Source organism: Phoca vitulina, unplaced genomic scaffold (assembly GCF_004348235.1).
Source record: "Phoca vitulina isolate PV1807 unplaced genomic scaffold, GSC_HSeal_1.0 scaffold93, whole genome shotgun sequence".
In the NCBI taxonomy this organism is placed as follows: domain Eukaryota; kingdom Metazoa; phylum Chordata; class Mammalia; order Carnivora; family Phocidae; genus Phoca; species Phoca vitulina.
In genome coordinates, this window is record NW_022589796.1 from 805637 (window position 1) to 821640 (window position 16004).

The window sequence follows — 16004 nt, forward strand, 5'->3', positions numbered from 1 at the left end:
ATTAAGGAATGCAAACAAACCAAAAAACTAGCTACCATGGACTGCCTGTAGCCCAGCACCAGCCCCTCAGCACCTTTGGCATCTTACTTAGTAAGAGAAAACTCACCTGCCTGATTCATTCCGATCAGTTTGCCTTCCAGGAGGTGCCTGGGATCAGGGAATGCCAGTCACGGTGGGCAGTCCGAGAGGGGAGAGCTAAGATCACGTGTTCGTTCAGCCTAATCCCCTACTTTCGCTCACTCCCTTTCTCTGACCTTCCACAGGTATAATCTCCAACCCCCACACAATAGCTCAAGTGATCCTCTAAAAAATGTATCTGATCCTGGCCCCCTCACCTCTTGCCCTGCCTCAGATACCTCCTTGGAGTTCTGGTACCTTAGAATTCAATTGAGCACCCTCACCTTGACTCCCAAGTCTGTGAGATCTGATCTGTGTTGGACAAGCCCCTGCAAGCCTCCACTGCTTGCCACTTCTTTATGCATCGGGGACTTTGCACTTGCTGTCCCCCCCACCTGGAATGCCTTTCCCTCTCTTTATCCCTACCTTCTGGCTTACCCCCTCCTCCTAGCTTACCTTTTTCTTGAGAACACAGTTTCCGGGTCTTCCCAACTCTCCACTCAAGCACCCCACCCCCGCCAGTCGGGGTTAACACACTCTCACCACACTTTCGCTTTGTCTTCAATGTTGGTCCCTTGACTAGACTGTGAGCACCAGGAGGGCAAGGCGACGCCTGTTTTTTGCATCTTTCTGGCCCCAGTACCTAGCGCAGTGCCTGGAACATAGTGGGTACTCAGTACGTGTCTGTTGGAAGGATGAATGGATGTACCCACACAGTCCCTACTTTACACTTCTTTATCCACTATCTTGTGTTATTTTGTGCTCTTCACTAATTGCACCAATTAGTTCTGAAACTTGTTGCCAGCAGGCAACCTGTTGTCTGTTTTTCTCCATCTCCCACAATGCTCGACCAGTAGTCCATGTTCAAGGAATGTTCTTGACGTTGAATGATCTTGACATGAATGATCATGAGCATTTTACACATGAAATTTCTTGCCATTACAGTATAGATAACTTAAGAATTCAGTTATGTGTCGTGTGTGTGTAAGTTATTCTAGATACTTTTTTAAATTTTTTTATTGTTATGTTGATCACCATACATTGCATCATTAGTTTTAGATGTAGTGTTCCATGATTCATTGTTTGTGCATAACAAGCTAGACATAATCTTACCTATAGGATTTCTGGCTCGAAGGAAGAAATTCAACTGTGATATAAATGTCTCCGTACAATCTTGGTTTACTGATTTTGGAAACAGTCTTGATGTAAGACTTTGAAGGACCAGTTGTATTCAGTTTACTGTGGTGTGAGTGCCTCATCCATTTAGGTATATATAAACGTGCACAATCCCATCAGTTGTCATAACAACCATTAAAATTTGTCGGGCCAAAGGAATTGATTTGCCATCATTCTTTCCTATGGTGTGGCTTGTCCTCGACTGCTTGTTCAAGCTGGTATTTGTACAGTAGATGCGCAGTGATGAAAATCTTAATGGAATACTCAGGGACAATATAGGTTTTTTTTTTTTTTTTTCCAGTAACTTTCACAACTGATACTTTGACCCACTGGATCTTCAGTTTTCTGTGTCCAGTCCTTCCGACGGGTTTTTCCCCTGCCATATTGTTTGCCCAGATTGGCAGAGCTTGATGGCATTGAAAATAATTTTCAGCATAATTCATAGTCATTTATTTTCCTACTTTTCTTTCACATGCCTTTTGCAGACAAGAAGCCCCAAACTGTCTCATAGTCCCCAACCTCCCAATTTGGGCGACCCTGTCGAGCATTTATCAGAGACGTCTGGTGATTCTTTGGAAGCCATGTCTGAGGGAGAAGCTCCAAGTCCTTTTTCCAGAGGCAGCCGAACTCGAGCGAGCCTTCCCGTGGTGAGATCGACTAACCAGACGAAAGAAAGATCTCTGGGTAAGCCTCAGAGGGCAGTTTCTGATGCCTCTTTTTTACTGCATGTATGTATTTTTATTCCCCTGCGTCCAAATGTTAATTAGATCTTGTCTTGTGAAAACGCAAGTACTAAGAAATTTGACTAATTGAACATCACGCTGAAGAAACAGCACGTCCAGGCTGTCTGTGGGGCTGGGCCCTGCGACTGTTAGTGAAAACCATAAACACAGGGCTATTCCCACCACCCACAGAAGGAGAGAGGGGCTTGGCATGCAATTTGCTACAGCTTTTCCTTTCAACAAGCTTTTAAGGAAAGCAGAAGGATTCTGTTGTTCTGTCATTACCACTTACCATTTTCTTTTTTTATATTGGAAATTCAATTTCTAGGTCACTTTGCTTTTAAAAAAATGTTTGGGCCCTTCAACAGAATGTACAGATCATAAGGATTTAGATCTCTCTGCCGATTTCATAAGCTTAACCTGCTGTTTCAAGGTTCCAGACCAGTACTTGTTGTTGCAGATAGATGGGGTCATGGGGTAGGAGGGGACAAGAACAGGATCAACCCACAAAAGGCTTCGGGGTTTGGCCCCTGTGCAAGACAGCAAAATGATGCCACATAAAACCTAGCAAATGCCTTGCTTGAAGGGAAAAAGAGCAGCGAAAGCTTTGGGGGGAGGAATGCTGATTTTGTTCCCTTGGTTGAAGATGACAAGAAGACTGGTTGCAAACATTCTCCTAGCTGACCTTAAAAAAAAAAAAACAAAAACCCCAAACCAAGAAATCCCTAAACTATTATTATTTGTATTATCAATGTGACATTTTAACATTAAATTTTATATAGATCCTTTTAGGTTAATAATCCAGGGTCCTCGAAGACAACCACAAAGAAATCTGCTTTTTTCTTTTCTTTTCTTGCTTTTTGGTTTTTTGGTGGGGGGGTTTGTTTTTGTTTTTTGAGGTCACATAGTTCGATGGTGGAAGTGGGCCTCCAGTTTCTCTTCGTCTCCTATACAACTGAAGGAGTAGGACACACGGGTGCGCGATACCCCCGAGGAACATCCTGGGCCAGGACAGGGTCAACACCACACTAGCCCCAGGTTGGGGCGTTCCATCTGGATTCCAGAGCTCTGTGCTCTCTTTGCCCCACTCAGCTTGCGAGAGCAGGAGCCAATCCGGGAGGGGAATTTCTCCTTTGTGCTTTGCAGGAAATGAGGGAGCTTTGGTCCCTGAAAAGATTGGCTGTGCTTTGCAAAATAAAATGAAGATAAGAATAAATGCCCGGGTGCCTCCCTCCATCCCTGGGGATCACTGAGCTTGTGGGATAACGGCTCCTTTGTCTTGCCAGCAGGAGGTTCCTCCAGCAGCCGAGCGCGGCAGGCCGTGCAGGTAGATCAGACAGTTCAGGAAGAAGCCTGGGGCAGAGAGGCTGCCGGAGCTGGTCCCAGCCTTGCCCTCGGGATTGCCGAGGGTGGCTGGTGTTTTCTTACCAAGTGGCTGCGCTTCTGTAGAGCCCTCGAGTTTTACTGAGCACACCTTGCTGTGCAAGTTCTGGTGAGCTCAGAGTCACAGCAGATTAAAAAAAAAGTATCCAAGGTGTTTATTCTTCTAGCTCTGTGAGGCACTTTTGGGCCTGTGATTTTTATAACTCTTGGGTAGAAACGAAGGGATACGGTGGAGCAGAGAGGAGAGGAATGAGAAGTTTGCCCACACAAGAAGATCCATGGTTCCAAGAAATGAGGCTGGTGCGGGACCAGTGGGGTTGGCGCTGCCCTTGACCGCCACTTTGTGGCCAACTCAGGAATGTCCTCCTAGCTGCACCTGGCCTTGTGGCGTAATTCAGTTGAGCCCGGATGGGAAATAAACAGGAAAGTGTGAGCCAGGGAGAGTCTAAACACAGTCTCCCTGCCAGGGGCCCTTGCTCAGCTTTGTGTTCTGGAAAATCCCGAGTGTGCCTGCGTTTATTTAATATGCACACGCAGGCTCCGGAGAAGAGCAGGCTCCCCAGAGAGCCCAGAACCAGGAGCAGTGGGTGCCCCCAGCAGTTACAGAGGAACACCACTATGACTCCACCACTGAGCCGTGACCTCCTGCACACCCACTGTCGCTGCCATTTGGAGGCCCCACGTAATTTTTGGGATCTGGACACTGTCGTTTTCTGTTCATCGGCAGAATTGTAAGATCTCCCCCGAAGCTCTGTTGATCCTGTCTTTATTTAAAACTTTAATAGTTTGTTCATGATGGATTTTTGGCATTTAATTAAAAAAAAAATCACATGAAAATACTATTTAGCTTGATGACTCACTTTTGGGAGGCCCCCTCAGTTTTGCACCTGAGACCGTGCTGCACTCTCCTCCCGCCAGTGGCTGACCCGTGTGTCACCCCGGGGGTAGCACACACCACCTGTATGGAGAAGGCGGTGCAGGGGGAAGGGGGGAAGGTGGGCACAAGGTGTTGTTCAGCACAGAGAAGTTAGACATCGCCGGTGTTTGTGTGACACTGTCCCTGCGTGCAGGATGTGCGCTGCCCATCAGGGAGGGGACTCTGGGACCGCAGGTCTGGCCAAGTGACAGCAAAACCCACAAGTCCTTTCCCAAGCCCAGGGCAAAGTTAGCCACTCTTGGAGGTTTACAAAGCAGAGAGCGAAGAGAGAAATGTGCTCAGGGTCTCCGATTCATAACATGAGCAGCTTCCAACGCGGTGCCAGCTCCGTATGCTCACGTGATCCTGCCGTGGTGGCTTCCCCGCCCGCGCGACCCATCCGGAGCCCAGATGAGATCTCTCTCGGCGGAACTGATGCTGCATCTCCTTCCTGCTCTCTTCAGTGAAAATAGAGAAGATGAGGCGAGAGGAAGTCTACAAAATAAAGTCAAAACCGCTTTGCAGTAGAGTTTGGTTTTAGAAATCATTTCCATTAAAAAAAAAAAAAAAGGTCCCGCTGCTGGTAGGTCTGGGTCTTAATGATGGAGTCGTTGCCTTTTCATCATGGCCATCTTGGAAATGCCCGACTAGAATGCCACCAGCAGCAGGGGCTGGGGTCTGGCTGCTCCACAGTTGGCTTTGGGGAAAGGAGAGCCACAAGATGTTCCCACCCTTCTGTGTGCCCTCAGGAATTTGAAAATAAAACTCCTGTGAAAACAAGAACAGCAGTAGCAACTTCCTCCTGGCTGCAGCCAGATGCCTTTGTTGACCGGATTCTGAATGGTTCGCTCTAGAAAAGAGACCAGCCCATACCAGCCCGGCAGCCAGAGGTGGTGCCATTTCATTTCTATAACAAATTGCTTCTTAAAGACTTAGCCTCGACAAACAAGAATGACTTTAAATGGCTCTGGAGGAATTCTAGACTAATTGAGGGAAAATTTTCTCAGTGCGTGTGAATTACTGAGCATCTCCGTTTCTATTCTTCTATTCCAAAATGGTAACAGTGAGGGTGATCATTCTCTGAGAACGATTTGGGGGGTGGGGAGAAAGGTTCATGCTTGCCACAATCTCCCCTCCTGTGCACAAGAGTGAGTAGGAGGTACGAGTAAAGGATTGAGGAAGCCACCCCTATCCTACAAAGCAGAAAGCCAAGAAGAGCTGGGGCAGAGACGCTAAGACTCGCATTTGAGGACTCAATGATTTGAGCATGAAGGGTTAGCCCTTGGACAGTTAAAAGAGAAATAATTTCAGACAAATGAAAAGAAACATTGCTCTATGGAATAAGTGCAACATTTATGGAATGTGTTTTCCTAAGTGCCAGGAGTGATTGAAATGTAATATAAAAACAAAAATTAACAGAAGAGAGTTTTGTAGCAGGTCAGTAGGTTTGGGGCACATTCCTGATCTTTTTGGCGTGTGAGCACAGGAGAGTATTTTCTCTAGCATGGAACCAAGTGGACAGGCATGAGTGGGTCCGGTGGCTGACTGGCATTGCTCACTGCAGCCTTCCAGTGTGCCTTCCCTTCACTTGTGGAGCTGGAATGCAGAGTCATTCTAGAATGTCAAATGTGCTGGGTTCCCAAAGTAGGGACCAAGGCATTTGTGGAGGCTTTTGGATTTTCTTGGTCATTGTCCTAGGGTGTAGTCACTAAAACTAGCGTTGAGAGTCAAAGTGCAAGGCACCCATTTTTCTAGTGCCAAGGGCACAAGTGGGGCCTGATTCTCTGACCCTAGAATAGCTTCCTGCTCAAGGCAGCAAGGCTTTGGAGTTACAGAGGTCTAGGGAAGCAGGAAGCTTCCTCCTTGTCACAGGTTCTGCCCTGTCCCAGTTTTCATTGGTGAAAAGTCACCCCAATGATCGTGCAAGCCATTTAGCAAATCTGTTTTTGCTTAAAGTAGCCAGAGTCAGTTCAGGCTCTGCAACTGAAGCCTGCCTGATCCAAAGGAACTGATTGCCTGTATTTGTAGACAATGTAGTTCCACCTGTTCTGTGTGTTTCAGGAAATACAAAGACCTGTAGGTACAAACTGACTTCTAGAGACTTGGCAGTGAACTGGAGAATGACCTGGAGATACGGTTTTTCGACTATGTTTCTTAGAAGTGTAGAGTTCTGTGGTGTTTTCTCACGAAATAGTGCAGTTTTATATAAGATTTCATTTGAAAATGAGCTATGCTAAACTGCTCACAAACACACACACACACACATACACAGGGTAAAAGCGTTAAATAGACCGGGGGCATGGGGGAAGGGAAAAAGGAAGGAATGATGAAGAAATGTCCTCTATACAACAGAAGTCCTTGAGTACTTTAATTTGGCGGTACTGAGTGACTCACAAGGATTGCCTCTTAGTTTGTTTGCACTCGATGTAATGAACGTCACGAAAGGTAGTTTTTTGTAGACTGAATCGATCTTTAAGAAAAAAAAATGGGTTTGGGGCTGGGAATTAGCCACAGAAAGGAATATTTCAAGAAATCCTCTGGTATAGTGAAGCATGGTTTTGCGATGCAAGTAATCACTCCCAATTTTCCTTTATAAGCTTGGGTTTTCATATATGAGGTTTTCTGAAAGAAGGGAGTACACTTATCCAAGTTTACCCTCTTGGCTCTCATTTCATCCATAAGAAAGTATGTTCTTGCAAAAGATTACTGTGTAGATTCATGGTTGGTTTGTGCTTATTTTATTTTTTAAAAGATTTTATTTATTTGAGAGAGAGAGCACGCGTGCATGAGCGGGGGGAGGGGCAAAGGGAGACGCAGACTCCCTGCTGAGCAGGGAGCCCAGTGTATGTGGGACTCGTCCCCAGGACCCCAAGATCATGACCTGAGCCAAAGTCAGACGCCTAACCGATTGAGCCACCCAGGTGCCCCTTGTGCTTATTTTTAAAAAATAAAGTTCATCAGATGTCTTTAGAAATCTCTAGCTATTAACTCCTGGGTTGAAACCCTGTAATAGATTTCTCAGACTTTGAAGAAAGCATTAGTTAATAGGATACCTGAGGAGATTTAGGCCCTTGAACAATATGTTGAGGGTACTTTGCAGACAGGAGGCTGGTAAGAAAAACATCAACGGAGGTGAATAGAAGATGTGATTGCTTCTCAGGGTCAGAGACCCCCCAGACCAGCGCCACCATGATTCCATAGGGTCTGTCGTTGGTTAGGTCATAACATTGAGGGGTCCTGCAGAAGACTTGGGATCTGCTGTTTCTGTTTCCCCCTATACAGCTGGGGTGTTGCTAAACCTGGATTTGGCAGATCAGCTTCTTGTAAAGTTTACATAAAACATTTCGATACTGCAGGTGGAGCTATGGGGTTAGATCACTAGAAAGGTGCCTTCAATTTCCAGAGCTATTTCAGGAACTCAGCCTGCCAGTAAGCCGGTGTGCAATCTCTCTCTCTGCCACAGCCGTGATACCCCAGCCTAACCCACACACCTACATGATGTTTTTGCTTTCTTTTCTGATGTAAAAAATACTCTTAATAAAAAAAAAAAAAAAACCTTCGTCAAGTTCCATAAGGCAACAGAAGAAAGTAAGGCATGTTTTATCTGTTATTTATACCTCTCTACATCCAAAATAGATTTGATTTGGCTCATTCAAAGACAATAAAAGTATATAAGAACCATTAAAACAAGAATTAACACAAGTAGCAGTTGGGCTCAGTATGTGTGCCAGAAAAATTAAGATGGGGATAATTGCCATAATTGCAGCCAAGACAAAAAAAGAAGATAAGAGGGGAAATGTAATGAGTCAAATGGATTCCATTATTTAAGAAGAGGTTTATACCAGCTCATTAGAAGGAAGAGTCTAAAGCATTATAACCCGAGAACTCCTGCATCTTAATGTTGTTAACAACATATTATGTAATAGACAGTTGTATTTAATAACAGTTGTTTTACAAAAAGGTTTTTTCATATAGTGACACCTTTATGTAAAATTTCAAAATCCCAGGACCCAGTATGAAGCCCTGTTGTTAGAAGGCACATTTTCTTGGACTCTGTAGGTTTCTGGTGATCTAGTGTGATACACAGGGAGAGTGATACAGTCTTGATAGTTGACCTTGCTCTTAGGTGATTGGCTGTTGACTACTCATTATCTCGTCAGGGTGGGTGACTGCAGCTGGAGAGGAAAATTTGAGGGGCAGGTCATTGTCGAAGGCTTGAATGACAAATGAGACTTAGAGAAGGAATCTCTCCCATCACTCCCATGGAGACAAAATTCCAAATTTTTAATGTGTCCTAATAGCACTAGCTGTTATTCCATATTCTCTCCAGGAATGAGTTTGGGAGTATCTGGATTCAGGTGATGTATTCCAATGTGCTCCGCTATGGTTTGGTTGGAATAAGAGATGAGCCGTTCAGAGATGTTGCCTGAACTATGTTTGGGGGAAAAGATTTAGTTAATCCGTCTCTTTTGTTTTCCTTTGCCATGAAAACTCGATGTAAAAATCTGTAGGCTCGGTCTCGCTATTTTTTTGGTAAATGCAAGATTCATTGCATACTTAAAAGTTTCTTGCCAAGTTCATTGTTCTTTAAAAACTGACTTTAAAATATAACCCTTTACATTCATCTCATTCTATAAGAATTCCCACACAGTTTTTTGCACCAGCCTTTAAAGAATATTCTATGAAATACTAAAAACAATATTAAGATGCAAGCCAGCTTTCTGTCATACACCCAAGTAGAACTCCATCCTTGGTGCTGTCATTCTTGAAGTGGCCTCCAGAGGGCTGCCCGCTGACATCTGGAAACAGATTTTGGGCAGCTTCTTATATTTCAGGCAGTGTAAGAACATAGGAAGGTACCCCTTCTGCATCTAGCGTAGACGTATGTCTCCTTGGGCAAAGGAACTGGGGAATTCCCATCCAGATTTCTTGAGTTAGCTCTGGGATATGGGATTGCAGCTAAACAGCCTCAAAGTCTGGAGATGATGTTCTGTGTGGACCACCAGTGGACTCACTCTCCATCCAGAAGCTGCTTTGGAACATGACAGCCAGCCCAGCGAGCCCCGAGGCACCACTATGATGATCTTTAGCTTCTTGTTGGTCTGAACCACTTTCCTAGGGGCTGTTATTGGCCGAATCGCTTCCCTCCCTCCCCCCCCCGACCCCCTATATAAGAAGGGAAGGTAAGGACACAGACATAGAGGAAGACCATGCAAAGACACAGGAAGAAGGTGTCATCTGCAAATCAAGGAGAGAAGCCTCAGAGCTCTGCGGACACGTTGATCTCAGACTTCCAGCCTCCAGAACTGTGAGAAAATAAACTTGTATGGTGAAGCCCCCCAGTCTGTGGGACTTTGGGATGGCCGCCTAGCAGCTGATACAGGGGCTTGGGAAACCCTTCTCTCCTTCCTACTTTTTTTCTCATTTGAGGGGACAGTCAGCCTTATGGCAGGTGCCACAAACTTTGTTTCTTTCTTCAAAACAGAACAATTAGGTTTGTCAAGTTTCCTGTTTTAGTTCGGTTTTATTTTAGCCTCTCCAACCTTTGCACAGTGCATTAACTTGGTTTCTCAGCATCGTAAGGAAAAATTGAAAAACCTTTGGTACAGTTCAACTTATTGTTATTACTTTTCTGTTTGGCGTCTCCCGAACCCCATCCTCCAGTTTAGGAAATGAAAGTCGTTTGACATCAAACTGATTTAACTGTATCTCATCAAGAAAAGCTCCTAATTTCATCACACTGAGTTTGAGTGCTTGAAAATTTGGCGAATGTCATTAAAAAATGTTATTCCCACCAACTTTCCACTTTCAGAATTTTTCTAAGGTGTTAATTGGCTTTCAGACATCTCTGGCTACATGTCTCCCAGTAACATAAAGCTAATCATGATCAAAATGAATCTTTCATTTTTTCCCCCCACGAGTTTTGCTCACTTCCCAGTTTTTTCCCCCTTCCATTTATGTATTTATGCATTTATTAAGAATCTATTCAGTTTCTGGCACTGTTAAAGGTATCCTGGTGAGTTATTTAGAAAATATATGAAATCTGGTTCTTGTATTTGAGGGAATTTCAGTATAACTAAAGACACATGGTAACCATGTAAGGACTTTAAAATATACATGCTGCCTCCCAGCGGTCCCAGCGGTCCAGTCTCCCTCCTTAGGAACTATGCCCATGCTACTCTCTCTGCCTGGGTCCAGTTCCTCACTCCTGGCACCCCCATATCTGCACGGCCCCCTCCACACTTCACTCAGACCTCTGCTCAAATGGGGCTCATCAGAGAGCCCTCCCCCGAGTAAGAGAGCAACCCCCCCCCACGCTGGTCTCTATCCACTTACCCTCCAGCATTCTTTCTCATGACACTTCTCACGGAGGACAGTGGTTCTCAAACATTAGCAGCGACCTTGTGAAAACACACAGTTCTGGCTCTACTTCTTGGGTTTCTGTTTCAGTGGATCTAGAGCAGGACCCCAAAATTTGCAGCTCTAAACAAGTTCCCAAGGGCTGCTTCTGCTGCTGTGGATCACTGAATGAGGGTCATAGGGTGCCCTAGGAGAGGTGGAAAGCATCATCACAGCGTAGCGCCACATGAGAGCATTTTTTTAAAGCAGGCTCCACACCCAGCATGGAGCCCAACACGGGGCTTGAACTCAAGACCCTGAGATCAAGAGTTGGCCACTTAACTAGCTTGAACCACTCAGGCGCCCCACATGAGGGCATTTTAATCAGTCCTCAATAAGGGATGGGAAGTAGTTGTTAGGAAAATATGGAGGCTTGCAGTATCTCTCCTGGATAATGTCCTTAAACTAGAGTATCTAATCCCAGCACACATCACCAGCATGGCCCCACAGGAGGTCTGGGAATATACATCCTTCCTGCCATGAGCTGCAGAGCAACCTGTTCACTAGGTCGGCTTCACCTTCTACTCTCTGCCATTCTCTATTTTTGATCCCTATTTGATCCCTGAACCATCTTAACTATCCTGTCGTTGTCCCCCATCTTGACAGGCTTGGGTAGACTCAAAAATGGAAAGGTGGCTGGCTTTTTCATATGACTTCACGCCCCTTTGTACACACATCCCATTTCTGGAATTCAGGTTTTTCCCTTGCCTGTGTCCTGTCCTTGTCTGCCCCGGGGGAACTCAGCCCCAGCCGTGGTCAGTTGGCACCCGGATACTGATACTGTTCCTGGTGGACAAGGCAGAGGCAAATGAATGAGGCCAATGCAGCTGAAGATTTTCCTGAGGAAGTGAGTTCCTTTGAACAAGATGCTTTATGCTTTGGTTCAGCAGTTGGGTTGGTTTTGCATGATTCTGGAGTTAATGTACTCTCCTATGCTTCCATTTGCCTTCCTAAGAAAAATCAAGTAATATAGGAGCCTTTTGTAAAAGAGTTCAATGTAACAAATACATTTTAATTACCTACAGGGCACATGTGCTATATTAGGTAGGAAGAAAGAATATCATTCTTTTAATAAATCCTTACTGAGTTCCTACTAAGGCAGTCTTGGATGCAATCAACAAAATGGTCACAAGCCTCTGATCTTCTGGAGCTCTTATTCTGTTGGGGGAGGCAGATGATAAGCAAATTAATATCTGTAATAGGTGGTATAAATGCTATGGAGAAAAATAAAATGGGTGCATGGGTACAGGGAGTGTCGAAGAGATGAAGTTGCGAGAGCTGCCGTTTTTAAAAAGGATGGATAGGGAGGCCAACACTGAGCAAATGGCATTTGAGACATGACCTGGAGTGTGTGAGGATATCAGCCACGCAGGTATCCGGGAGAGGAGAATTCCAGGCAGAGGGAACAACCAGTGCCCAGGCTCTGAGCAAGAGCATGCCTGGAGCCTTCACAGAACAGCAAGGGGACCACTGTGGTTGGAGTTGCAAAGTAACAGAGGAATAGGGAATGAGGTTGGAAAGGCAATGGGGACTGCATAACGTAGGGCTTTTACAACAGCAAAGATTGGGCCATGCTGTGGCCACATTGGAATGGAAACGGCCATATTGGAGAATTATGAGCAGTGACATCACTTCAGTTTTAAAGATTGGATTCTGGTTACTGGGTTTGGCACAGACTAAAGGGGGCATGGGCAGAGTTGGGGGACCAGTTAGAAATCTTGCAACAATCTAGGGAGATGAAGGTGTTAGCAGAAGAATTTGGATCCTGCAGGTGTTTGGAAATGAGAATAAGATGGCTTCCTGCCATCCAAGAGTTTGTGCTCTAATGGAGGTGGCACACGGATAAGAAAGCATGAACGCAGATGCCATCAGAGTAGCTAAAACTTGCTAAGCACTGACTCTGTGCCAACCAACACTTCCTCTCTGCCAGGCCGTATCTAATACACTGAGCAGCAAAGCCAGGGTTTGAACCCCCAGGCTGTCTCCAGCACCCACATGCTTAACTACTACACTATACTGAAAAGAGATAGAAAGGAATTCCAACTTTGGTAACTTGGGAGGTTTCTAATGAAAAGTAGCCTTTGAATTGGACTTTGAGTGATAAATAAAAGTTGGGCTGTTTGAAAAAAAGGATGGCTCTTGTATGAGGGCAGTAACCAGAATAATAGATACCCGGCCTTGAACACTCTTACTCCTCTAAAAGCTGGGCTGGAGCCCCAGGGGTGGCTTCTGTCTGACGTATTTAGCATTGTCCCGTGCTATTCAGAGCTGTAGCTATGGCGTCCCCACCCCCTCAGCAAAGGACACTGAGTGTGACAGAAGTGGCTGGTGTGGTGAGGGGCCCACCTCATCAGGACTCCATTACTTACCTGGTATGTGACTTTGGGCAGGTTATTCCATCTCTGAGCCCCTTCCCTAAATACCTACCTGTAGAATAGTTGTAAAGACCAGCTGAGATCACATAGGTAATGCTCTTGATGTGGCACCTGGCACATAGTAAGTACCCTACCAATTAACCCTATGTTCATAATGGCGAGGTGAGTAATAAATCAGAATGCCAATTACATCTTTTGTTTTCTCAGGTAGGACATTATGGATTTCATTTAGAAATACTTACATCAAAATGGTGAAAATCAAAACATTTCCTGTCAGAGATATATTAGCGTCTGACTTGATTTACTCACAAAGTTAAGGAAAGGGATCACCTCAACTTTTTCCTAATCCACAACAAATGCCCCACCATTGCCCTTTCACATTGTATTTCCCCTTACCTGGTTACAAGTTATTTTTACAGTAAGGACATTTTAGGCTGGCTGATTGTTGCTACCTGCATCAGTCACATGCCTTTGTTTTTGTTTTTTTTTCTTTTCAGCTTTATTAAGGTATAGTTGAAAAATAAAATTATAAATTATTTACTGTGTGTATCATGATGATTTGATATACATATAAATTGTGAAAGAATTCCTCCCTCCCATCTAGGTAATTAATACATCTTTCACGTCACTTATTTATCTTTTCGTGTGTGTGTGAGAGAACATTTAAGTTCTACCCTCTTAGCTAATTTCAGTTACACAACACACTGTTAACTGTAGTCGCCATGTTACACATTAGATCCTCAGACCTTATATATTTTATAGCTGAAAGTTCATACTTTTTGCCAATCCTTCCCTATTTCCCTCACCCTCTGCCCTTGGAAACTACTTTCTACTCTGTTTCTATGAATTTGGCTTTTTTTTTTTTTTAATTTTTTAAGATTCCACATATAAGTGATACCATGCAGTATTTGTCTTTCTCTGTGTGGCTTATTTCAGTTAGCATAATGTCCTCAAGATCCATCCATGCTGTTGCAAATGACAGGATTTCCTTCTTTTTTATGGCAGAGGAACATTCCATTGAGTCACGTGCCTTTAAATTACACTTTAGTCTATATTATTTCTGGAATTCCCCTGCAGGCAACTACCCCATCCATGCTGTTCCCTCCTTATTTGATTGTTAGACATCAGTCTCTAAATTCTAATCTCCCCTCCAAGTCTATTATTTATCTGGATCCATCTCTTTCAAGTCCTCTGTTCCACAGCTCAAAGGGTGTGACCTAGGCATCTCAGCAGGAAGACAGCTGATGTGAAGTTGAATGTGGGTAGTGTTTCAGAAAGAGTCCAGAACATGTAGAAATTATATTTATAGGGAGATTCTTAGGGAGATTTCTAGCAATATGGCAAAGGTTAAGGAGCATAGAATGCCAAGAGTCCCCTTCTTCCTACAAACACATGGAAGCATAAGATAAAATATATTAACAAGAGAAAATTAATACATAGTTGAGTTTGCAATAAAGGACATCTCTAGGTTCCAGAAGTGAGGAAGGATATCAAAGTAGAAATGACAGTGAGCATAGATATTTCAGAAGTGGGTATTGGTTGCAGGCATTTGGGCTAGGACTCTGATATTTACACAGCAACAGGAAAATGAACAGAAAAATAGACTAATGGCCCCTACAAAACTAGGCTAGAGGTTCAAATAGGTGGGCATTTACTCAAATGGGATGGGGGTAGGAGAAAACCTTCCTTGCAGCCCAGGAAAGCAACAGAGAAGTTTGCCTTCTGACCCAAGCATTGGGTGAGAAGGAAAAAGTTGTTTATGAACCACTCACATGGAGGGAGCTTGAACTCAATAGCTTCATCTGAGAGGAATCCCCAAATATATCAGTCAGCATAGGCTACGTAATGCTGCAGTAACAAACAATCCCCAGATCTCAGTGGCACTTATCACTGCCAATGTCTGTTTCTTACTTGAATTGCATGTCCAGTGCAGAATTAGCTGCCGATCATAGCCACTCAGGAACTCATGCTGATAGAGGCTTCATTTCAGTGCATCACTAAAGCAAGAAAAGGGAGCATGACACGTCCTACTCTGGCTCTCAAGGTTTCTGCAAGCAGGGATATTTCAGCTAAAAGTCAGCACAAGGCTGTGCTCAACTTCAAAAGGGACAAAGGAAGTGCAAGCCAGCGATGTGCCTAGAGGAGAAGTAGAATATTTCTGTGGAACAATACTAGTGACAACCATGCCAAACCTATAAATTTACATAGAAATGATCAGGACCACTGAAATTCCTAAAGCAGATTATTCAACTGAAGAGAAAAATCATCAACTAGAATATAAATCTTAGGAAATTTCCCAATCTGAGGAGAGATTAAAAAGAAAAGAAAGAAAGAAAAAGAAAACGTTGAAGGGTAATTCAGAGACAGGATAAGACAACCAAGACCACCTGTGTCTAATAGGAATTCCAGAAGACAAGACTAGAAATAATTGGGGGAAGATGATAGTAGAAGATATAACAAGTGAGAATTTTTCTAAAATTGTAGACAGACCTGAGCCTTAAAATTAAAACACAACACAAAATCCCAAGCAAGATTTAGAAAAAAAATCTACACATAGGCCCACTGTGGGGAAACTTCAAAACATCAAATGTCAAAAGAAAATCTTTAAAGCAGACAAAGAGAAAGGACAGGTTATCTAAAAAGAAAAGAAAACTTGACAACAGCATACTTTTATAAGCCCAGAAGTCAGAAAACAATGGGATCATATCTTCAAAATCCTGGGGGAAAATCACTTTTAACCAATATTTCTTTAACCAGCAAAATTATTACTTGAGAGAGGGCAAAAAGAAGACATTTTCAAATAAACAGAATGAAGCCAATTTAGCATTCACGGAACTCTGTCTGAAAGAACTAGTAGCATATGTATTTCCCACAAAAATCCTCAACAGAATATTAGAAAATCAAATCCAACAATGT

At 43.9% G+C, this 16004-nt stretch overlaps 1 protein-coding gene across 11 annotated transcripts in view; it reads left to right on the plus strand.

Moving 5' to 3' along the window:
- KIAA1217 (KIAA1217 ortholog) overlaps positions 1-16004 on the plus strand; it is a 421915-nt gene that overhangs the window by 284142 nt on the left and 121769 nt on the right. For all 11 annotated transcript variants that reach the window (XM_032396666.1, XM_032396667.1, XM_032396665.1 and 8 more), the window contains one exon: positions 1779-1977. In XM_032396666.1, coding sequence (XP_032252557.1) covers positions 1779-1977 — 199 coding nt within the window. The remainder of the gene's footprint in view (positions 1-1778; positions 1978-16004) is intronic.